General features: G+C 40.8%; 2 protein-coding genes across 4 annotated transcripts in view; both read left to right on the top strand.

Moving 5' to 3' along the window:
• Positions 1-10556, top strand: part of UBE2Q2 (ubiquitin conjugating enzyme E2 Q2) — a 50806-nt gene extending 40250 nt beyond the window's left edge. For 2 of the 3 annotated variants that reach the window (XM_050902985.1, XM_050902983.1), the window contains 7 exons: positions 1902-1962; positions 4011-4101; positions 4428-4486; positions 6008-6056; positions 6980-7075; positions 8091-8157; positions 9930-10556. In XM_050902985.1, coding sequence (XP_050758942.1) covers positions 1902-1962; positions 4011-4101; positions 4428-4486; positions 6008-6056; positions 6980-7075; positions 8091-8157; positions 9930-9961 — 455 coding nt within the window. In that variant the 3' untranslated portion in view covers positions 9962-10556. The remainder of the gene's footprint in view (positions 1-1901; positions 1963-4010; positions 4102-4427; positions 4487-6007; positions 6057-6979; positions 7076-8090; positions 8158-9929) is intronic. The other variant, XM_050902984.1, reaches the window with a different exon arrangement.
• A 1368-nt stretch (positions 10557-11924) lies between these two features.
• FBXO22 (F-box protein 22) lies at positions 11925-19392 on the top strand. Its single transcript, XM_050903472.1, has 7 exons — positions 11925-12028; positions 12171-12303; positions 12525-12612; positions 13039-13134; positions 14179-14343; positions 15340-15505; positions 16744-19392. The coding sequence occupies exons 1-7, from the start codon at positions 11925-11927 to the stop codon at positions 17171-17173; spliced, it is 1182 nt and encodes a 393-aa protein (XP_050759429.1). The 3' UTR covers positions 17174-19392.
• The last annotated feature ends 5742 nt before the right edge of the window (positions 19393-25134 follow it).

Below are 25134 nucleotides of genomic sequence, written 5' to 3'. Positions count from 1 at the left end.
CACATCTCTCTGAAGAACCCTTTTACGACTTCTGGTTTAGGTACAGTACAGCTCTTAAGACCAGCAAAAGTTATATCTTTGGGGAAGCTAGCCAAACATGTGGACCTTGGAGCTGAAGGACTGGTGCATGAATTCTGGGTAAGAGCAGGACTTTTAGGGTGATGGAAAGAACGCAGGAATAGGGCTAGAGGCTTAGTGAATAAACAAGCTGATGGAAGTTCTCTTGTGATCTGCCATTGTTTAGGATATTGTCAGAATCCTTACTGTAACTTGTTCTGTTGTCTGTAACAAGTATTTTATACTCGTGCTAGGTGCCAAAGCCGTAATACTGAGAGGCTGCTGCTTCCAGTCTTCACTCCCTTTTGGATGTAGGCGGAAGAAAATATTCTGGATGCAACAGTGGAATAGATTCATCATTAACGGGAGTTGACCATGAGCAGAGTTCTGAATGTCAACTCTTTTGTTGTTACATCAGAGCAGTACAAATTGAAATTCTTATAATTCGTGACTTCCACTTATACTAAGGGCAATTCAGAATATAGTGTCCTTGGATCTGGGAAATTGGAAAAAGGCCTTAATAGCTCCGTCTCTTCATCCTCGAACAGAAATGTGTGGTGTCTCTGAACTAGCTGCTCATTAGAAGGGACATTGAGAGCACAGTCAGTAAGTTTTCAGACCTACTTTGTTGTCCTAGACTTAGAAAAATCTGAAATCATGATCTTGGCTGCAGTACCCACTTGTTTGTGGCACTGCAGTAAGGAGAAACAAGCATGGTTTCTTTACCTTGTTTACTGAGTTTTGGAATGCTTTAGAAATAAATGTGTCTGGACAGCTTGAAATGTCATCCGTACTCCAAGTGCTAATGCTTAGAAGTTTCAACTGCAAGATAATGTGTTCTAGAATAATAAAACTCAGAAATGAATACCGTCATTCCTTGGAGAGAATGTGGTGACTGCAGTCTATTGGTTGTATAGCCTTCAGAAATCCTAGGCAGATTCCCGATTTGCATATGTCTTCCAAATAATTACGTCAGCAACAGATATGCTGTTAAATATTAGCCCAGGTAACAAGTTTAATCATAGTTGTTTAGTGTCGTTTATGCATGAATAGTCTGTGGGGGAAGAGATTAGACTTTTGAACATCACTGGTACCATTTTCTAAATCTTGTCTGATGGTTAAAGATTTATTGCCTTTTCCTGGGCTGCTTGTGAACTTCTGCACAGAGGAAGCTTGAATATACAAGAAAATGGCAGATAACCTTTCATCCTTCCCTTCGAGTGAAATGCATAACTCTTGTTTAACATGCTTAAAACAAATAGACTGCTGAAAATCACCAGCTGGCTTCCAGAGATGGGTATTCTTTTGATGCATCTTTCTGGCTGCTTTGGTCAGCTGTTGGGAATGTGTTTCATCCAATGCAGTATCTTCTTTTTTGGGGTTTCTACTCCATACACCGTCCAGTGTCCTGTCCTGGTCTGCCAATACGGACGAGAACCTGTGAAATATAATGCTGCATACTCAGACTGTGTGTTAAGTGTTTTAAAAGCGCGTTGGTCATGTACTGGGTGTAAAATATACTGAGTGCTAAGCAAGCTGGAGTTGTAGCTGTGGAAGGTTTGAAGGGGAACTAGGGGGGGGGGAAATGGTTAGGTGTCAGGAAAACATTTTGATTCATGTAGAATTTTTTTTTTATAGAAGTGAAAGAACTTTTTTTCGTTGTAGTTGCTCAGAAGTGCTTCTGCTGTTGGAGGAAGGATGTGCCTGAGTATCAGTATCTCAGTATCTTATCTATTGCTTACATCTACTGACAGTATTTGTACTTAAAAGCAAAGAATGTTTTTGCTGAATTTTACCTTGTTAAACTTTTAGTGCATAATTAATTCTATCTAATATTTCTACAGGGATATATTCAGTGGAACTGGTAAATGACAGCTTGTATGAATGGCACGTTAAGCTTCTGAAGTAAGTTATTAAAGTGTTTTCATGTTCTGAAGAATCTGTTTTATTATTGCTGCAGAGATTCTTATTTTTGATAAACGAGAATCTCTAGCTGGAGCATATAAAATACTGTGTGGTGGCTACAATTCTGGTATACAGAAATGCATACAAAGATTGAACTGTAGTAATTGAGCTGGCAAAAAACCAAACCCTCTTTACACCGCCAACACAGTGTGTATTACCGTAACTTTCATTACTGCTCGGATCTCTTTCCAAAACTACTCCAAAATATGAAACCTTAAATGATGAATTTTTTTGTCTGTAGTTTTTGTCTGGATGGTTTTATTTGGGTTTTGTTTGTTTTTAATTTCAAGAAAATGCAACTTCTAGTTTCATGCAAGATGTAAGAAGGAACAGAACTGTCTTAGTGTTGTTAGTTCTTTATTTCTACAGTTGAGCAGACACATAGGACTGGAACTTTTAGGTATAACATAATTATGACTGTCTTCTCTTATGTACTGCTTGTCACTGTATGTACTAGATGACAACTCATCTTGTTGCGTCCATAGTTCCAATAACTTTAATTCTAGCGGTATTATATTGAAATTATTCCTGGTAATGCGATCATCTGCCATCATCCTACAAGATAACCTGTAGGAAGGAAAAGCCTATCCAAACTAGGCTGGGTGGCTGCCAAAGGTGGCAATGGATGAGAGAACTTCTATCAGTTCAGATATGTCATGGTGAATAGGTATAAGGACACAAGCTGTTTCAGCGCAGTAGTTGACCTGCCCGTAGGAATTGTTGCCCTGTCCTAGTGGTAAGACTTTTACGACTATGTCACCAGCTGCTGAAACACAGTTTTGTTTCCTTCTTAGTGTAATCATAGGCATGTGAACGTTTTGAAGCTGAAAACTGCAGGAATGACGTATGTCGGAAAAATCTGTGCCATATTACAGGAGGCCTTGTCTATCGAGCACTTCTATAACAAAGTGCTCAAACCACTGTGCAGTGATTTGAAACCTCTTTTCAAGTGCTGTGAACAGGTCTGATTTTCTGCCTTCAAGAAAGAGAAAATGGAGTGCATGCAGTAAATGCCTTCCAGAATGACTAAGAGAAGATAAGAAGTATTGTGTTTGTTTATCCCAGCAAAAAGTGTCTGAAAACAAATGAACTGTATGCAGACTAGTTGAGGGGGTAAACATCAGAGAGAAAAGAGGCTGTTTGACTAAGGAACAGTATTGTTACTGGAATAAGTGACTCTGAACTGGCCTAGAACGAGCTATGACTGGAAATGATAGTTTTCTAAGCATTGGGAGATTTTCTTCTGAAGCAGTTTCCCATTGGTAGGATGGGGACAAACTGCCCAAGTAATTCTGAAAAGGGATCTAATAAATTTGTGGTTTCACCTGTAGCAGAGGATTGGATTTAATAGCCCATCAATCCTTTTAACATGTGCTTTTGGCTTGCTGCAGGCGTTTTTTGACTAGTCTCTTTTAAAAGCTGCTGGGGTGTCAGAGCCTGGGTGGGATTAACCCAGTAGTGTCTGAATTAATGGCTACGCTGCTCACCACCAGCGTTTTGCAACAGTTGTTGAAATTCTGCTGAGCAGAAGCTGCTGGCTTTAGTACTTCTGCTGATGCAGATTACTTTTAACAGCTGATACAGAACTACGATCACATATTTCATAAAGGATTCACTAACTGTGTACTGAAAACTAGATCACTACAGTCTTCCTGTTAACATTTCCCCCCCCCCCCTTGGAACGTACATTTCTGGTGAACTGAAGAGAATTAAAATCGCTGTTCTCAAATAAACAGGTTATTTTGTGCTAACTATGTTCAAATAACACTTGATAGCATTGGGAATGTAGTGCATTGCAGCAAGCTTTCATGCTGATCTCATGGCAAAGTGTTTAATTTGTAAAGGGAGCAAGTGTTTTCTACAGTTCACCTTAAATTACAGTTTGTAAACTACAAATAAATAAAGGAGCTCTTAAAGAGAGTAATTACTATTTACAGGTAGTGAAAATATTAATTTCATCTAGGATCTCCCCCCTGCTTCTTTTATAGGGTTGATCCTGATAGCCCACTGCATAGTGATCTTCAGGTCTTAAAAGAAAAAGAAGGTGTAGAATACATTTTACTCAACTTCTCTTTTAAGGTATGTGTCTATGGGAAGAAACGCTGGGGTTAAATTTGTAGCTTACTGTAGAAAGTGACTGAAATGACCCTCAGCTGTTACTTGCGTAAAGATGGAGCTGTAGCATTAAAAAAAAAAAAAAAAAAAAAAATTGCAGCTTTAAGTTTGGCACTGAAGCTTCCCAAAAATTGCTTTTTAGCCAGTACTGTGGAAAAGTGGTTTTTACAGAACTGAAAAATTTTACTGCTTTAAATCTGATTTGCCAAATAAGGCTATTGAAATACTTCCTGGTTAGGAAAACAGTGTCACAGTATATTTCTTAACCTGTTTTTTGTTATGCTTTTCAGGATAACTTCCCTTTTGATCCTCCCTTTGTGCGAGTGGTATCTCCTGTGCTCACAGGAGGGTAGGTTTGAGTTGCCTTACAGAAATTTTGCTTTGTGGTAAAAATGTTACAACTTGAGATTGGTTGATTGGGTTTGCAGGGAACATTTTGAGACTACCATGTAGACTTCAAGAAGTTTCCCCTAAATATATATACATGAGCTGCTGTAGACCTTGAGTTTGGTGAAGAGCTCAAAGTGTGATATGGAGACTTGCTTCTCAAGCTTGATGAACTAATAGTAGGCAAACAGCCGGGTGCAATTCCTCTTTGAATTGCTTAGTTTGTGTCTAGCTTTGAAAGGCTCTGTGTCTGCCATAATGTTTAAGAACTGACCCCTTTGTGGATGGTTAACATTGCTGTTACTTCTCCTGTTGTAGGGTGGTTTGAGTTGGTGCTTTGAAGGGGTCTTGATCCCTGTGTTGTCTTAAAGTTGCTGTACAGTCTTAACTGACTCTCTCTTGCTGGTAACACTGCCGTAACGTTTTTGTCTAAAAACTCCTCAAATGCTAATCCAAAAATACTAAATTTAATCGACACCATGCCCCAAGAGTCATCTAAAACGTGTTTGAAGTGCTGTCTGTGGCACAGAAACTTGTATATATCCATGGAGAGAAGATTAAATTCACCTTCCAAGGCTTTTATGCATCTCCTGCTGACAGGAAATTATACCTGTCCATTTGAAAATGCAGTCTGTGATAACTGGTGCTGATTCTGATTTGATTTCAATTGCTGTGTGTCTCTTTTGCATTCAAGAAAAGGTTAGTGCAGTTAAATAGTGTTCATGAGGGTTGCTGCTACCAAAAAAGTAAACAAGCAGTGCCAGACACCAGAAAACTCATTTGGATTCTGGTTTAGTTGTACTTGACTTCTTTGTAGAATGAAAGAAGGAATGGCCCAGAAGGTTTTCAGTGATGGTTTCCCTATGAATGTCGTACATATCTACGCTGTTTCAGTGTCTTGATCATAGGGGAGACTATATCTTTGGAGTGATAGATTCTGCTCCCTCGGTCCAGGTTTTGTGATGACGAGGCGTTCTGACTGCTGAGTCCCAGTCAGCACAATGCATGATGAAGTGTTGCTGAAATTAGAAAGTGGTTTTCAGGAAAAGAGCAAATGAAGATCTGTTTTATCTCATTTGTCTACATCTTAGATTTATAGGTGCACCTACATTGTTTGGAATTGTGTTAAATTTCTTTACAGAAGTGAATTTGTTTGGGTTTTTTACAACTACACGTCAGTACTAGGTATACATAGTGTAGCCATAAAAAGCAACCTTCCTTTTTTCATGGTCTGTGTACAGTTGTGTAAGCAGTTGTGCAGACTAGCTCAGTCACTGATTTTTTTTTTTTAATCTCAATGCTAATCTTCTTTGCATAAGTATAATATCGCTAACTAGTTACAATATATTACTGGTTAAAGGGCAGCTTTATGTGAACAAAAAATTTAACAAACGAGCCTGCAAGAGCTTAAAGTGCTGTGAACAGTTTCATCTTTTTACTAACTGCTGATGTCAAATATATTTTCTTTCACATTTGTTTCTAGGTATGTCCTAGGTGGAGGTGCATTATGCATGGAACTTCTTACTAAACAGGTGAACACAGGCTCTGTTATCTGGATAATAACAAAGCATGCTTTAAAATAAGGAAAATAGGTGTTTCCCCTGAGTTGAAGAATTCCTGAGTGGAATAAGTTACATGCTCCAAAGGGAACATGGTGGAATAAACCTCAGTGCCACAAGATTTGCCTTGCTGATCTTGTGGGAGATCTTCTTTTCTGCCTTGGATGGCTTACAAGAGGTCTGAGGAAGAGGCAAGAAGTGAGAGCACATCAACTTTGAATTCTCAGAATTTCTGGGAGGAAGCCAGTGTAAAGAGTGAGTTGTGAGGAACAAGACACGTTGTTTTCTTTTCCAGAAGCCTCTGCTACTGCACGAAGTCAGCTCTGGAGAAGTGAGGAATGCAGAAGATTCTAGGCATAGGTGACTCTTGTGTAGACAGAGTGATTGGTTTTCTCTTTAAAATAAGTAAATGAATGAAGTAACTATTTGCAGGCTCTGGCAGAAACTTGTGTGAACCCTGGAAGGTAAAGCAATGCCGGAGACAAGCAGTAATTTTCATGAGAGCAAAATTGTCATAGCTCACTCAATGGCTTCATTAGATAGCAGTCTTTTCTGCTTCTTACAACGAGAAGTTGTAATTTCTGTTGTGATGTTGCTGAAGATGTGTAAATGCTGTAATAATGGAGCTCTTCTTGTTTCTGTCTTGCTGTATTTTGGAAATGTGTGATTCAGCCTTTTCATTTTTCCTACAAGTTCTTAGTACTAATACTGTATATCACTTTCCGGGTTTTCTCTGGAAAATAAAAGTTGTTAACTGAAAACAAGTAGTTAAAACTAAAGCTGGAGTGCAGAGGGGGAAAAAAAAAAATCCCAAAGCACACATTCCAAAATAGATTTGCAAGGTGAGCACAAGAAGCAAGTACATGTTATATAGAAATATTTCCTTCCTCCTCCAGGGCTGGAGCAGTGCCTATTCAATAGAATCAGTCATCATGCAGATCAATGCCACTTTAGTCAAAGGAAAAGCCAGAGTACAGTTTGGAGCCAATAAGGTAAATGCGCTGTGTATATCAATTACACAAATTACTGTTAGGCTTCCATTTCTTTGCTGACTTGCATAGAAGATGCTTAATGACAGAATTGTCATTGCAAATATATTTGCATTTTTGATTTATCTTGATGTCTGGTGCATTTACGAGTATTTTATTGGCAGTTAACTATAAGTTTGTTACGAAATGATGAACGTATGAGGAGGATAAAACCTTGGGATGGGCAGGGTGTGTAAGGAGTTAGACTTGTACTATCCCCGTATTGGCAAGGAGGGGAGGGAAGGAGGATTCAGAATTGGGAGGATTTGGAAATTCTGGCTCTGAGAAGGGCTGTAGATGACGGCCTGACTGCCAGGATTGCATACACTGATGTTAAGAAGTTCTCCTCCTTTTGCTGGACTAAACACCTGCAAAGTTTCATGAGAGGGTGAAAAATAATACCATGCAAATACCTCTGAGCTAGCCATTCAGCATTAATCGAAATCATAATTCAGTTCAAGTGTGCTTGCTGGTAATGGACCATAACTTAAAAGACTTTGAAGTACCAAATGCTGTTTTCAAAGGATGTTCAAATATTTAAGTCAATGAAATTGTCACTTGGATGCCAGTTTTTAAGTACTGATTCAAGGATAGTGAACTAGGTAAGATGTAAAAGTTTATGATCACAATTCTGTCTGACCCGGTAACTGGTCAGCTGAGCAAGACCGAGTTACGGTGGGGATTGCCTGAAGCCTGCCGTTCCGGTTGCACACACTTCTGACTTACCTCAGGTTCTGAACCTTCTGATAGAGGCGCCTTTCCAGCAGCAGGGGTATACAAATTACTGTCGTTACGACAGAGGAGAAATGAGAAAATAAGGGTATTTGTCTTGAAAATCTTGTACTTTAAAGCCAGGAATGTTGTAACATTGTGCATGGTGTTTATTTGTAAGGCCACTGTTGCGTTTCTTCGTAAAACTGTTTTTATGTCTCGCATGTCTAGATGCAGGTTTTTTATGTTCGTTTTTTTCTCCTTTCAGAATCAATATAATCTAGCAAGAGCACAGCAGTCCTATAAGTCACTAGTACAAATACATGAGAAAAATGGTACGTATATTCTTGAGACTTTGCTCTTGTCTGCACAGCAACCTGGGAATTGGTATTTGGCCGCAGTAAAACTTGAAGTGCCAGAGTGTCTTATGTTGGCTTGGGAAGACCATGAATGGTGTTTCCTTTTTCTCATCTTGCACTAGGAAGACAATAGTGCTTGAAGTAACTTGACTAACAATCATTGCAACTTTCCCAGCTTACATGAATGTTCCATGTGTTCCTACTGTCTTTTGAAAGGTAGTTCAATTTCATTTCGGCCAGTTGATCTAGGAACTTTATTGTTACTGTAGCTTTTAAAGTGTCTTATTTGTTTGTGAAGTACCTGCTGGAAGTTTGCCTCTTTCCCTGAAAGGCTTTGTTTCAATGTGGCAAGACCTTAGCAGTAGTACTCATTAAGGAAGAGAGAAAGTGGAAAGAAAGACCGGAGACTAAAAAATACAAAAAGTCCAAGTGAAATGTGCTGGCTGGAAAACTGTGCCATAGAAATGGGAGACACATTTATTTATTTTGTTACCCTATTTAAAGCCAGTTAATGGTCTCTCAGCTGCATAAACCAAGTATTCAGGTGCTTCAGGTATAATTGAATTCATTGTTGCCAGTATGAGAAGACAACAAATGACCTGAGGCTTTAAAAGGCTTAAGTGGCTTATGTAAAGGATGGAGGAGTTAGTCCCAGTTACCACTTCCGTGATGTTCCTTGATCCAGGTCGGAAACAGTGTCCTCTGGGAATTCATGTTGCTGTGAACATGAGAGCGTATTTCAGCCTGACTGTAGTGAGCACCTCAGTTTCCCTCCCTCTAAAATTGAACATAATGCCTTCTCTACTATTGGGAGGAAGATCAAAGATGACGACTTCAAAATGCTTTCCAATTTTATGATATTTTGATCTTGCCATTAACTGAGTCTTTTGCTTTTTTAGTTTGCTACAAAAGCCAGCATGGCTGTCTGTTTACTTCTAGCTATGTGCTAGCCTTGACTACAGTGATTACTGCTGCGTCAGGAGCTGTACCCAAAGCATTCACAGCATTTATCGCTGCTGCGAAAGGTGTCTTTAACTTACAGCTGCTACCTGTTCTCCGGGACAACATAAATAGGCCCTGTATTCACTGTACCAAAAGTTAGGGGAATTTTTACAGTAGTGGCTGGGAGAATTAAGATTGGAGATCTGGAGGTGGCTAGAAAAAACTATGCACACTCGATTAGGTATGATTCAACCGCTAAACATGCCAAATCCTATCAGGAGACAGGTTATTCAACTGACATTTCTGAGCCTATTCCTACAGCAAGATTTGCAGAAGTAGGATAAACCGTTCAAATGCTTGCGCGTGCCTAACTCTTCAGTACGCAAGATGGGGATTTACATATAAGTATCCCAGTGTACGTCTGTGCATTAAGTGGCTTGAAGAGTTGGGGGTTTTACATCTATTCCATTTGGTTTTGTTACAGCAATGTTCCTCCTTCAACAGCTTCCTCTGTTGATGTCCAGCTTGTCCAACTCAGGATAGCTGCTGCCACAAAAACCCCCAAACTTGCAAGTATTTCATTTTCACGCCCCAATACTGGGTCTGATTCTGGAATATGCCACACGCTTTATCTCCCACTGCAGACCACTAGCGTTTAGGGCACGGGGTCTCGCTGAGCTGGCCTGCTTTAAGAGGGAAGGAAGGAGCCAGATGAGGCTTCCATCTCCCACAAATTGAGAGTAAGATGGTAAGATCGTCTTGACGTAGCGGTGTCGGTACCTGACGCATTTCTCTGTTCTCCATAGGCTGGTACACTCCTCCGAAAGAAGATGGCTAACATTGAGGACTGTTGTATACCTGGACCAATGTCAACAAAACAAGCTCTTTTTTATGTTTTCCAACACACAGACTCAAGCTATGAGTGCCCCTATAACAGCTGTACTGAAGACTTTAGCTATTAGATAAGTTAGTGGATAATCTGTCAACTGACACGTAAAGTATAAGTTACAGCCTTACCATTCCGCTCTTCTTAGGTATCTGGACTGAGCAGTTTGGGCCTTTACCGTATTTGTTCTTATGGATTAAGCATATTTGGGCCACGCCCTCCCTTCTCCCTTTTTTTATTTGAACGCATAAGCTCCCTACAGCAGGCTATCGAGTTACTGGAGATCATTCAATAGGAGTGAGTTGTTCACACACTTTTGTGTATTTCTTACCTTTTGCAAAATGCAGACTGCAGAGACTTGCATTGTATCGTTTCATTTAAAGCCAAGAAGTTTAATACATTGTTTAATACTGTTTTAGGAAATGTCAGGTCTTGCAAATCACAGTAGTTTTTCTGGTCAAAAATGACAGCATTTGTAGTATTTCCAAATTAATGATATAGGAAAAACACATGTATGTTAAGTCATTAAACATTTTTCATGGCTGTATGAGAATATGAACTATTTCTTGGAAAAGATGCTCTTTGTTTAGATTATGTTAATTTTTTGTTTTGGTTTGGTTTTTTTGTGTTTTGTTTTCTTTTTTTGTTTTTTTTTGTTGGTTTTTTTTTTTTTTTTTTTTAAGCAGAGCAAGGCTGTGCCAATAAAACCTTGTAACTAGTCACTTCCACTGGGGCATCAGAACTTGCTGGGCTGTTCCTGCTACTTGTTGGCTCAACCTCCTTAACAAGAAGAGCCGCAGTATGAAGCTTGAAGTTATTTAAAATACTAAAAACCTTTTTAGGTGTTCCATTTTATTAACGGGTTGTTGCAATCATTTGTAAACTAATGAACTTATAAAGTGATTGGCACAAATAGAGATGAAAGTCCGTGAATGAACAATTTTTATATAAAAGCTACAATAAAGTACAAAAACATGTCATCTGATTCAGAGGTTTAAGAAATGTTGCCATGGTCATTGACGGTGGTTTTGTTGTTGAAAGACTAATGGGAACTGTTCTTTCTTTATTAGGAAATGAATCTGGGTCTGTGTAATTACACTATATTTTATTGCCTTACCTACATGGATTCTATTTTGGTTGTAGTACTAGTCATTAGGCCTTTGCACCCCTCTGGGGCTGAGCTAAGGGTGCGTACCGTGGACTAAGCACTTTTTAGAAGCGCAGAAGCATGTTTTTGTTACGTTTTTTTAGTTGACTATCAAATTTGTGCTCTTTTCTCTATCAGGCACCCACGGGTCCTTGCGCGTTTGCTTCTAGATCCAGTTTTTAGCTCGAAAGAAACGATTGGAGAGGTTTGGCACTACTTCCAATACGTATTGTTTCAGATGTACGGTGGGTGACTTCCCAGCCTTTCTGCTTGCGTGGTTGTACCAGTCTTTGTACCAGCCCTGGCAGCCGGGCGCGGCGCGGGTGAAGGCGGCTCTCCGCGGCCGCAGCCTGCGAGCGCCGCGCCGCCGCCCGCCCGCCCGCCCCCGCCCGCGGCGCGGCGCAGGCCCACCCCGCACCTTCGGCGCATGCTTCGGTTTGGGTCCCATTTCTCATTGCAGAGTTACTTGGCAATGTACAGTAATTTGTAAACTTGCATCAAGTTTATGAATAAAAACCATTTTAAGAAGTGCGCTGTGTCCGTGCTGGGGGCGCGGCGGGGCGGGGGGGGGGTGAGGCGGGAGGGGAACGCGAGAGCGGGGCGCGTCCTCCCGGCCGCCAGGCGGCGGAAGTGTGGCTGCTCTTGGTGTCCCCGCACCCGCGTGACCGGAAGTCCGTCCCGGTAGCGTCGGCGCGCGGTGACGCAGAGCGCCGTTGCCGCGGCGGGGAAGGGGGAGGCCGCGCGGGGCGGCGCGGCGGCGGCGGCGCCATGGAGGCCGCAGCCAAGGGCGGCTTCGTCCTCGGCAACCTGGCCGAGGTGGTGGAGCGTGTCCTCGGCTTCCTGCCCACCAAGGCGCTGCTGCGCGCCGCCTGGTAAGGGGCGGGGCCGCGGGGGTGGGCGCCGCCGTGGCGGTTGGCTCCGGTTCCGAGGTAGCGGCGGCGGCGGGGCCGGGGGCCGGGGCGGGGCGGCCCCGGGGCGCCCCCGCCGACGCGGTGTGTCCGCCGTGTGTTGCAGCGTGTGCCGGCTGTGGAGGGAGTGCGCCCGGCGGATCCTGCGGGCGCGGCAGCGCGTCGCCTGGGTGTCGGCGCTGGAGCCGGGGCCCGCCGAGAGCCACGCGCTGGTGCGCGCGCTGGCCCGCGAGCTGGAGGTGGGTGCGCGCGGGGCCTCGCGCCCCGGCGGCGCTGGCGTGAGGGACGGTCCCTCGCGAGACGGGCGGGGGGTCGGGGCCTTCGCGCTTCGGGGGGGGGGGGCTCGCGCCAGCGGAGCGGGGGACGGTTTTCCGCGGTTTCTCCTCCCGCTCCGCTTCAGGCTCGCTCCGCCGTGTGGAACGGGGCTCGGCAGCACGGTCCTTCTCCCGTCTTTTTGCAGAAGGTGCACGTGCTGCCGCAAACCGTGCTCTATATAGCTGACGCAGAAACATTCAGCGGGCACGAGGAGTGTCACGAGCAAAAGAAAGGTAAACCTTGAACTAACGCGCTCCCGCTTCAAGAAGTGCGTGGGACGTAAGTACAGCGTGTAGTGGAGGAAAGTCAGCTGAAAGGGAATTCTCGGAATTTGAATTTCAAGGGAAAGTAAATCTTTTGCAAAAAACGCCACCGCATAGTTTTACGTTTGTGGTATGAAACGCAGCTCGTAGATGTATGTTATTTTACGTAGACGAGTTCCTTTCCTGTTCTCTGGAGGATGTTGATTCTGTTTGCATGCCAGTAGTCCCGTGCTCATACTGATGCGTACAGATTTGCCATGTTGTTAACAGGGCAGCCACTGATGGGCAGCATTGGTTAAACAGGACGGGACTGACTGCAGGGTTTGTCCCAGTACCGTTCAGAACAACTAATTTTTACTTCTCTCTGCTTTTTTTTTTCCCTTCTTTTTTTAACAGCTAGGAAAAGAAACAGTAAAGAAACAGCAATTGCGCTCGAAAAATTGTTGCCAAAGCGATGTCAGGTTCTTGGACTGGTCACCCCGGGGATTGTAGGTAGGAGGAAAACGTGTGATTTTGTGAGAGATCAGCTTGAAGGTGTCCAGCGTGTCGCACAGCTGTTCCGGTTCCTGTTTATCACAGTTTCATATGTTTTTGAAAGCATAGTCCTGCAGACTGATGGGAGAGTTCTCACAGTGATTACCATATTCCCCCACCTTGTTCAGCGCTAGCTTAAATTTTAAGGAGTTCACAATGTCGCTGCTAAGTCACGTGGAGCTTAAATTCTTACTTTGTGTGATGCAGTTATAATTAAAAGAGTTGATATAATTGAGCAGGCAGCTTATTGCAGTCTTTCCAGGCACCTTAATGTAGTTATTGACTATTTCTTGGATTTATCTATATTTTTCAGAGTGACATTGTGGCTAATGGTATAGGATATGCTTGGTATGTACCTGTTTGTTATGGTCTAGCAGGGGGCATATGCAATAACTATGGAAAATTCACAGCCTCCCTTGGCAGTCTTTCTCTAGTGTTTCACTTTTTTTATCATTAGAAAGTTTTTTTTCCTAGTTTCTCGCCTTAAATTCTCTTCCCACAGCATAAGTGGGGTATTTGATTGTTGTCACCAGTGTAATTCAATAATACACTCCCAATATTTGCGTCAGTTTGCTTTATACTGTCATCACACACTCGTATAACACCTTTCCCTGTTTCACTTGTGGTCCTTAAAAATCTGAGTATGTTTGCGTACCTGCAGAAGCTGGCAGGAAGGCTTGAGACATTGCACAGTATTGCACAGTGCTTGTTTTCCAACTGATTTATATTTGGTGTGGCTGGGGGAAAATGTCCAAATATATCCATGTCTCCTTGTCCAAAGCGACTTCAGCATGATCTATAGCCAGCAGGACTCCTACACACTTCATCTCACCAAAAGATCAACAAAAAATCATACCAGTTGTCAATTAGATATGTTGTTATGGAAATGAACTATCATGTTTACATCGTCTAAGCTGTTCTGCCTCTTTTAATCTGTGTTACAGTGTAGACGAAAATATTAGAATCATTGAACGCAAGATGTCTGGGTTTGTATCTTTGTAGTTACCCCTATGGGTTCAAGCAGCAATCAGCCTCAAGAAATTGAAGAGGGCGAAGCTGGGTTTGCTCTGTTGTTTCCCAAAATCGATGGGGTGAAAATTCATACCTTCCATTTTTCAAAAGACTTGAAGAACAGGGTCTTTGATGAAAGTAAATTTGCTGAAGCAGGTATGTCCTTGTTCTCCCCTTTATTTGGGCTTTTGTGAAGTGTTGTATTGCTCTTTTAGGCGCCAGCGTGGAAGCAACAGCTTCTGTGCTAACTGCATTCATAGAGCACGCTGTGGCTCTCTAGGGCTGCAGCTGGTAATTATGCATCTTTGTTCTTCCCATTCTCCGGAGCATCAAGATTAAGTTATCCTGAGTATTGATCTCAGATTACCTCAGTTAGGTTGCAAGCGGAGCCGTTCAGAGGGAGCCGTTAGGTTTTGAGCAACCTCTAATTGGTTAAAAATAATGATAAATGAGTTTGTGCCATTGGGAATGATTCCCATCACTACAGTTTAGAAAGGAGGGGGGAGGAGCTGCTTCTCTTCTTCTCCAAAATACCTTTGCATTTAGATTCTAAGTCAGGTGTTGTAGCAAGGAAAGGTAGAACAGAAGACAGCATATTTCAATAAATACAGTTTACATTCCTCACGTTGTGTCCTCAGCGGGGTAGATCATCTGTGCAGAGTAATATAATGAGGGTTTCTTGAGTCTTCTAGGAACCTGGCAGTTTCTGCTTTCGGATAAGCAACGGGCTGATGCATGTAATGTATTTAATTTTCAGGTAAAGCTATTTACTGCGTTGTGGTTCTTGTTGAATAGCCTATACGCTCAGTTCTTACTGTAAAAGGACGATTAAGGCTGCCAAGTAAAACTGAAGAGCTGTGCCTTCAGAGGCTGTGGTACAACTCAAATGCTCTGCTAAAGAAGTTGAAAGCTGGAGGAAGCAGATGCAGTCTTCTTTTCCTTGCTAGGTTCTTCTCAGAAATTCTCACTTTTGTGGGGAACGCAGCCCAGCTCCTGAATGCCTGGGCAACTTGTGTCTTGTTTTCCCAGGTGCAGCAATGGAAAGGCATTACTAAAGGTGTGATGTATTATTTGAGGAGAGGCTAGGATGGTTGGACTTCAGGGGTCAGGATTTAAAAATAAGAGGATTGGTATTTGTATTTTTCTTTGTAGGTCTGAAGAATAACCCAGATCTCCGGGTGGTTCTTCTGTTTGGCTACAACTCCTGGAAGTCTGGAGCTACTCGATTTCTTCATCAAATAGTCAATCCTTTGAATGAGAAGAGTATCATCCTGGCTGGGGGACAAGTGGAGAGCTTTACATCACTGACCTCTGAGAAGTAGGTATCTTTTTCAAGGTAAATTGTGAAGAAGATTTAAAATGGGAGAAACACTGCAGAAACCATAGCCTTTTAGTTATGTCATATTAGAAATGTCCATTAACAGTAGTAAAATGATAATTTTTTTTTAAGAGAATAAAGTCCAACTGCTACACTGTGATCTAGCCAGAAAAGCTGAAAGCTTTGTATGACTCTGTCACAAATTCGATTCTGGAAACCCAGCTAGGAGAAACCCACCGCAAAGGAGATTTCCCGCTTCAGATACCCTATGTGTGTTTATTGCAGTCTGTGTGTACTCTCTGGCTTGCAGATAAATTATCGCTCGTTGTGACAGAGACCATTTATGTGAACGTTTTGTTTCTATATCAGCCTCGGTTTGGTTCACATTACAGAGCAGTAGCTGAACACGCAAACAGGACTGTGCCTCAGGAGCACACCTAATATGCTGCCGCTGCTGAAGGACATGGCACGCATAGGAGTGAGATCTCATCTAGCCTAAACCCCTTCCCTCCGCCAGGATCCCTGCAGGGCAGATACGGGCTCCAGTTGCTCCAGCTGCTCTGCTGCACAGGGAGAGCCCTTTGTGCTGTCTGACTCGCGAGTGCTGGTGCATCCTCACTGGAGCGTCCTGTGCTGGGGTGTGCAGCGCGGACATTGCCACAGGCTCCTCTGATGCCAGCATAGGTCTGGACTCCGTAGTAATACCAACATTTTTCTTGCATCTGATGTACGCCAGCTGCACCATTACTCCAGATAAGAGAGCTGACCGTACATTAAATTACTGCTAATAAAGCGTAAGTAGGTAACTACTAAAACCAATGTGTCCTGGCCAGCCAAGGAGACTTAAAGCAGCATGAATCTGGAGCCATTACGGACTGCTGCCCTGGTTTGATATGTAAATGCTGAGTATCTTGTCTCAAGTTTAACTAATAGTTTAGTTGGAATTACAGAGCTGTGACATACACAAACTGCTGAATTTGGCATGTATTTGAAAGGTAGGCTTACGCTTAATCTCTGGTAATGGATGTGAAAGTTTTTCCTTGTGAAAGGTTGCTAAAAAAAAAAAAAAAGGTTGCTAAAATTTGAAGGCTTTGGTTTCCTTTTTAAGTATGGGTGGCTTTCAGAATCACTAGGATGTTGGTCTGCTTGGCAACCTACTTCTGCCACAGCAGGAGTTTATTCAGGTCGGAAGTGGTCTCCCTGGAACGTTCTCTAACTCGGTGCCTGTTGCCTTTCAGTAACAATGCCCAGCCTGGCGATGCCTGCGGCGTGGTTGGGCTGGCTTTCAGCGGTCCCCAGATCCAGAGTGCCACTGTTTTGCTAGACCAGGATGTAGCTGATGAGAGGACAGCAGAAGCCGCCATGCAGCGTCTCAAAGCAGCAAACATCCCTGAGCGTAACACCATTGGCTTCATGTTTGCCTGTGTTGGCAGAGGATACCGGCATTATAAAACCAAAAGGAATATGGAAGCAGATGCATTTAGGAAGTTTTTTCCAAATGTTCCCCTCTTTGGCTTTTTTGGACATGGGGAAATAGGATGTGATCGAATAGTTACTGGGAATTTCGTATTAAGAGAATGTAATGACATAAAGGATGACCTTCTTCATGGTTACACTACCGTTATGACTCTTATTCATCTTGGTTCAACTAAAGCAAACCAAGCGTAAATATGTTTTTAGTGCTTCACTGAGCTGTTTGTTTCATTCCAGAAAGCTGAGAAGTCTGGAAGAGTGGACATCTTGCAGTCAAAGCTCCTTCCAAAACATTAACATCATTTTGGTAATATTATCGAATCTTGTAGTTGGAATAGAGTTTAATATAATAGCTGTGAGAAAGCTTTGCATTTTGTGTAATCCCCTGTACACATCAGAATTGCAGGTAAATGATATTTGATGGAATTCTGCAATTGAAGAAAGCCTCTTTCTTCCAAAATGAGAATGGTTTGCACAAATGGCAGTTGGAGTCCAAATACCAACACGTAGAAAGAAACAGTACTTTGATGTGCTCTATTTATGTATGTAAAACAGTCTAGAAAAACTACTGATGCATACTGAAATACCGATGCATAAAATCCACCGTTTCCTGGATTTTATTTCAAGAAAGATGCACAGCCTGCCCAGACTTGAGTCCTATTTACAGAACTGAATGGTTTTACTAGATGAATGAAAATCTTTAGAGAAAAATAACAAAGCGCTCATTAAATAAAGATGAAAATACGTAAAAATACCTTGCCTTCTATTCTTAGAGAAGAAGCTCTGCTTTAAAGAGATGTTGTCCAGTTACAAGCTCAACTTGTTTCACCATCTTGAACTGAATTTCAGTTGTCTTAAATACCTGGTTTAGAATAATATCTGATAGTTTGCGTGTACCAGCAATTTCAGTCTTTGTGTATTTAAGTTTACACAATCAAAATGCACCAGTTACCTTTTCTTTTAGATTCTCTTGTAGCATGATGCTCTCTATTATAAACTTTTAAATCCAGAGTGCTAAAAATTAAGACTACCTGGTACCTTTAAGTTCCTTGAAAAAGTTTTTTTTCTTTTTAATTTGAAATTGTGGGCCACGCAAGATCTGGCTATGTTCTATTTATATAGAGCCTTTAAACAAGACTTGTGCGTGTGCATGTTTTTCCCATGCTTTTAACATCAGCCACCTGTTTTGATTGCTGCAGCTGGAATGCAGTATTGCAAAGTTCAAATAAGTAAATTCAGCATAGTCTCAGTATAGCTAATAATATATTTGCTCCCTTTTAAATTCTTTCCTCCCTTTTATTTTCACTTAGTAATAGAATGACAAGAAAATAAGATTAATTTTGCACCATTTCACCACACTTCTAAATGCCAAATCAGGCAGCTGGCCCATTTTCAGTGTAGTAAAAAGAAAATACTTCGCTGTATGTTGTACAACGAATAACGATATTTTGCTTTAAATGTACCAACAAAGACTACAGTTGGCAACTGTTTACCCATGTCTAGTTAAAACTTTTCCTGACCTTGGCCTGACGAGCTAAGGTAGAGGCGTATCTCAGAGTTAACTGTTGGTTTCAGTGGGTGCTGAGCACAGACAGCACTTGCCCATGGCTGTGTTGATGATGGTTTTTTTTTAACTAGAAGACAGGATGAGCTGTGAACTCCCAGTGGCCTTCTAGCGATAGAAGACTAATAAGTGTGGGTGTGACTTGGAAAATGTTTAGTTACTGCATTTAGAAGGAAAGGTATTTGGAAAGTGAGTATGCTTGAATTTTAAGAGAAGCCTCTCAGTGGGAGGTGGATACATGGTTTTTCAGCATAACCGGAACGTCACGTTTGGCCCTTTCTGTCTGCATAAGCTACGTGTTTAACAGGAGGCAAAGAAAATGTTTCATTTCTGTAACACAGACAGGATTTCTGTAGCTGTTAGCATGAGTTAGGGCTAGTCAGCATCGCTACTAGCATAAGCCCATGAGCTTTAACTACCTTTTTGCTGTAGTAGAAGTAGATGAAGTATGATCAACCACGTGTCCTGAACAACAGTGCAGAGATGTCCAGAAGTGTCCGGAGAAGCAGATGGTGAGCTCCAACAATGGCACGGCAAAACAGGAAATGAGATGTGGTTTGAAGGGACTAATCATCAGCGAGGTCCCGTAGCTGCCCGGTCCCGTAGCTGAGGACACGTAAGAGGTAAACATAGTACAGAAAGGACGCTGGGGGGGGAACCCCAAGAGCCTGCACCAGAGTCCAGGATAATCTCTCCAACTGCAGGGAGTGGGGATGAGCCCAGGGGGCCCCAGAACCACGCACTGTATGGCTGGAACTGCTACGCTGTCCTTCCCAGACCACCTCCTGTCTTCTAAGTGACAGGGAAGTGGTGTAACTGATAAAATTGCAACATTGTGATTAAAGTGTTTTACTATCCAAATTCATTTTGCCTCCACACTGTCATTTGCTCTTCAACCACAACTACTCCTGAGCAAAACCAAAATATATTTGCTTAAAAGGTGCACGTACCAAAAGGCAGCGCTTGTTGTTAATTGATAGAAAGTTTTGCAGTGCAATAATTTATACCTCTGTCACTCAAAAAATAACCATGAGGTTTTAAAGTGGACAAAGTTAAATGAATATTCAGCAATTGAGGCAAATGTGGATAGCCTCTGCTATCCAAATGTGGATAGAGGACTGCTCTAAAGATAATTATCTGCAGTTCCAGTGCTGATGGTAATATGTTTCCAGCAAGACAATATAATGCCTAAGTGACCACAACTGGATTTTGGTTTTGTTAAGAAAAAAAGAAAACTTTCAAAGTCACAAGACCTGCAGGGAGGAGTGATGGTTTTGCTGACTAAAGGTAAAAGACATTCTTTTTCCCCGTTTTGAATATGAATACTGTTCCGTTGCACATTTGTTCTTAATGCATCATTCAATTAAGTGAACTGTAGGTTTCAAAAGTACAAAAAATAATAGGCAAGCGGTGTGATGTATAACCTCATACTTGTACAACCAAAGCAGCAATTACCAAACATAAAACTATTACTATAATTTTTATTTTAAAATTACTGATCAAAAAATCCCCTCATTATAGGATGTTTCTATAACGTGCAGTTATAAGAAAGCAAGAATAATTTGATAAAGAGGAGCCAAAGTATGCTACATTGTCACAACTGTACTGCCAGAATGCAATTTCAGTTAAAAACTGCAGAAAACTGCAAAGATAGTGAACTTGGGTTTTGTTACTCTCTGTGTCAGATTTGTGTTGGCCCAAGTTAATATTGGAACAAGCCTTATTTTAACAGATGAATGAGTCATACTGAATCACGGCCCCTTGGCAGGGAACAGTAAACCAAGATATGTAAATGATGCAGCCAAACTTTGACTTTCAGCGTGCAGCAGAGAAGGCTGATATCTTAAACCTCAGACTGAATTTTGAAAAAACAAGTGGTTACATACAATTCTTAATTAATTTCTAGTTAAAAGTCTACCTCAAAACTCAGTGTCATTACCCCCTCTTAGTTTGTTTTTGTCTTTCTAAAAATGGAGAACTTCTTTCTACTAGAAGTAACTCTGTAGTGGTGTTCACTAGCTTTCATATAAGACACTAACTTTGGTATTGACCTAAGTTTTCTGAGCCCCTAGTGTCTGGCCAAATGAGAGAACAAGTTAAAAAACATTTGCCATTGCCTACTTCTATTTTACTCAATGGAATGGTACAGGAAAATAACATTTGAGGTCTGGAAGTTTGCGTAGTTAGACGTTACAAAGATAGTAAACATGTAAATTTAAATGGTCTTTTATAGGGTCTTTTATATTATAATCTCTGAGCACTCTGCAGACATTAAGAAAATAATTATTTCCCCCACTGTCTGATTATTTTTCATGATTATATTGTGGGGAAGATTATTTTTTTTACTGTATGAATCTGTGGTGGATCTCTAAAATACATTCCATCTTAATACAGCACTTGTATTTTGTGCACACAAAAGCAGGTAAGATAAACTTTAGACACTAATTATTGAGTTTGTTTCTTGAAATTTTTCCTGTTCCTAAGCCCATTTCTCAGCCAGACACAGGCTCCACAAGAGGCTGTTTCGGAGGGGCTCCAGGTTAGCCGTGAGGGTGTTCTGTCTAGGAATGTGTCTCCTGAACTACAGGCTCAAAGGTGTGCAGCAAGGTAAACTGAGCTCACTTCTGGTGGTGGTGGTGGTGGTGTGCCTTGGTCCTGTACCACAGGTTCAGGTCAAACAAATACGAATTCAAACATTGTAGGACCCTTGTAGTGATTATTTTATGCCTACCAGCACTTCATAACAACGTAGGGTATTTTTCTAAACAGAAAACGTATAGCTACAATGAAAAACTCGAAACTTTTTTTTTCAAAGGAAAGGCGTAAGATAGGTTTGGATTATTTGGAAATTATATTACCTGGATACTTACGTTAGAATTATTAGCAGAGAAATAGCTAACTGGAATTTTTTTCAAAGTGCTTTGATAATTTAGGAGCAAAAATTTTATTCCCAAATCAATGGGATTTGTGCTTCTAAATGCTTTTAAAAAACATTTTATAAATTGCCATCATTACATTTCACAGCTAGATCCTCACTGAGATTAGCAGGTAGCACAAACTTCTCAAAACAAATGTTTCAGAGCGATTCACATCACTGAATCAGTGGCAGTCATGTCACCTTTTCAAGATAAATTTTCACAGCTATAAGAGTTAGAAACAGCTTTTTTAAAATAAGCTCATCTTAGCTGAGTTGTCAGTATGGTAACAGTGAGAGCAAACACTAATCCCCTCAAACCAGGAACTCTCCTAGAATCTCCAGAACTGGTGAAAATGACTGAATAGCTTGAAACAGCAGCAAATTCTGTGATGGAGAACATACAACATAGATTCAAATTACAAAGCCTTGTTAAAAAATGCCACCAGTGGATGCTCAGCTACGTTTTTACGTAGCCCATCATTTCTCTGTACAAAAGTTGTAGTCAAAATATCATTACTTACATGGAGAGGATAATTTGAAAACAGTCTCTTTTAATGTACACTGAAAAAGAATATTCAAATGTTACACAAACTGACATAGAGGTGCATTTAGAAGTGTTAGAAATTGGTTGTAGTTTTAATTTGGGGATGAAAACAACAATATCTTCTTGTTATTTCAGGTTCTACAGCTGCAGGTTCTGCTTACACGCCCTTAGCTAGCGACAGAAATAATTCCTGGTGAAAGATTTTGTGGAGTATCAGTCCCAAACATGGAACTGAGTGGCAACCTGCCTATCAGTATTTCACAAAATTTGTATTTGGTACTTTGCTATCAAGAAACTGATCTCTCGCATTACATACAGATTATGTTGAACAGGTTACAATCACAAGAAAAGCAAGAACACACTTTGGATAAGCACAAGCAGATAACGTTACATACAATAATGAAAAACGTTTTGGTTTTTTTTAAACATCTTCAGGCATGCACGTTTGGGGTTTTTTTGTTTGCTCGTTTTCCCCCAAAGTGCAGGAAATACTGCAGTACTTTCTTGAAAGAAGCACTTTTTTTACTAATCTTAAGCACAAAAAGCAAATAATTTATGTCTGGATTCTTTTGATTATTCCGTATGATCTGAGATACAGGAATATTCTATCTCTTCATTTAAGTATATAGATGTCAACAAAAGGCATTATAATTGAGAGAGGTACAGTGAGCATATGCATCCTGGTAATCTAAATAACATTGCCAGAGAATCATAACACAATTTAGTTCTAGTTTTTTTCCCAAACTTTTACAGATATGTCTTCATTAATATCCCTGGGTTTGAATATGGTCATAGTACAAGTGAAAACTCTTATCCAAACTAATCCACAGTCTTTTCAGTTTTTACTGGAAATAGCTTGATGTCCTTTAAATTTGAAAGGATGCTAAATACCAAAGGAACATAATTGAGGGGGTTGGTTTGTTTTGTTTTGTTTTTTAATGTAGAAGAGTTGGGTGTCCCATGTTAAATCCATAACCACCTTTGGCTAAAGCTCTCCCTTTCCCTGGGCAGTCCCTTCTAGGTACGTATGTCCTTACACAGAATTTGCTGAACACATAACGGGAATTTTTAACCCTTCAGGTAAACTCACTGCTTTCCTTTTCTGCCTGGAGTCTGGTCAGTTTGGTAGCTCCTAGTCAGAACACTCACAACAGAAAGCAATGGCACAGACACCATTTCTATTGTGGTAAGTTCTCTCCCCCATTTCTTCTCTGCTTTCCATTTTCAAATAACTGAGTCATACCATCAGAGCTCCTCTACTGCTCTTTAAAAATGCAGGGCCAGGAAGAAAATAATTTTTTTAGTGCAGTAAATTGTGAAGGGGTCGCACAACGTTGAAGGTTCCTTTAAAATGGGAAGTGCTACCAAACGGACTTCCCGTTGGTCCTCCCGCTTAATATTTAACAATATAAATCAAAATACTATGCAGCACAGAGAAATCCTCTTGTTTTCTTTAAACAGCCATTTCTCCTTCTTTCATTGTACTTTGCCCCAGTGTTTGTTTGGGCTACTAATGAAAATAAATTATATACCGAGTAACATATAAGCAACCTCTTTCTTAGGCCTATAAAGAGATTTCCTGCTAATGGCTGGCATTTCATTCTGCAAGTGATCAAAAGGTTTTTGCAACACATTATGAAGAGACCTTTACTACAAGATTCTGGAAGGAAAACGTGATCCTCAGATATAAAAGAATTTTTGCCATAACACTATAATAAATTATTGTGTAATCATATTAGTGGAGGTTCCTCGGAAATTAGTCTTCTCCGCTTTTCTTCCCTCCGTAACCTTTCAACTGGTGGAGAGGTAATTTTAAAGACATGAGATCTTATGTTTCATGAAAACAGGAGGCAAGTGGAGAAGAGAGACCTTATTACTCATCCCTGCATATACACATAACACTTTTTTAGACTCCAGTGACTCCAACCACAAGATCTCATCCATTGGAACCGGTGTTTCCTTAGCTTTATTGCTCACAGGACTACTTGCTTAATTTTGCAAGGAAGCATTGCTAGAGAGTGTTGTACTATTTTATTAAATTATATGTAATGTTGGCTACCCTGTACTTTCTGTGGCATTTGACCACCTTAAAATGAATTTGTAGCCTGATCTCATTTTGACCTGAACATCATATTCACAAAGCTTGTGAATTGAAATAATTAATTTTAGAAGCTGAAATGTTCTCAAATGCAATGGGTTTGAAGTAGTCTGAATCGCTAATAGGAGTTCCTTCAAAGATAACATTGTTTCATAAATCAACTTGTTTGCATTTAAACATGGTTTTGGTTTATTCAGCCTCACTTTTTGTACAAATTGTTTCCTGAACGATGCAAGCAAGATTGGTAACAGTGAGTAACTATTCCATGTCTGTCTAGAAAGCTGAGAGGGTTCTAAGAGTTTATAGAGTACAACTTGAGTCCATTTATTTGTTACATCTTCTATTAATACTTCCTTCCTGAATTTCCACTTAAGATGATCACAAGCCTTTTCCTTCATCAATGAAAATAGTATACCAAACTTTAACATTATTAAGTCTGAATGTCTCATGATCAATAACATATGGAGGTTATCCAACAGTAGTTGTCTCTGACTAATTTTCACTGAGGCTGTGCAAAGTACTTTATGTGATACTGATTCTAATGTAGCTGTCAGTACTGCTACAAATCTCCTAAACTCTGTATTTAACAGTGGCATGTCCCTATGTGATGAAAAATCACTTTTATCTTTCCTAGCCTTTAAAGCAATATTATCAGCTTCCTTCAGACTATCTGCTAAAGGTTTGAAGTCCAGAAAATAACATATAAGTTCGGTTAAATTGGGGAGAAAGTGATCTTTTAGTGCTTTATGTAACTTAATCTCTGGATCAAGGCCTCTACTTGATTTGGTGCCCTCAGATTCTCCCTTCAGATGCTGAGCTTTAACTTGGACTCTAACTTCTCTGACATGAGTCCTCAGAAGGTAATGTATTTTTCTGTTTTGTTTTCTAGTAGCTATTATTATACGGTTTTCTCTTTGACTTCTTACCTTATACACCGTAACAGCATGTCTTTTCTTCTCTGTCTTGCTGTACTTGTGTCTACATTGATACAAAATACACACTGTTTTTTCTGACACTAGAGCATGTAGTAGAC

This window comes from Gymnogyps californianus, chromosome 11 (assembly GCF_018139145.2).
Source record: "Gymnogyps californianus isolate 813 chromosome 11, ASM1813914v2, whole genome shotgun sequence".
Classification (NCBI taxonomy): domain Eukaryota; kingdom Metazoa; phylum Chordata; class Aves; order Accipitriformes; family Cathartidae; genus Gymnogyps; species Gymnogyps californianus.
Note: the sequence above shows the minus strand (reverse complement) of the source record. Positions and strands in the feature narration are given on the sequence as shown.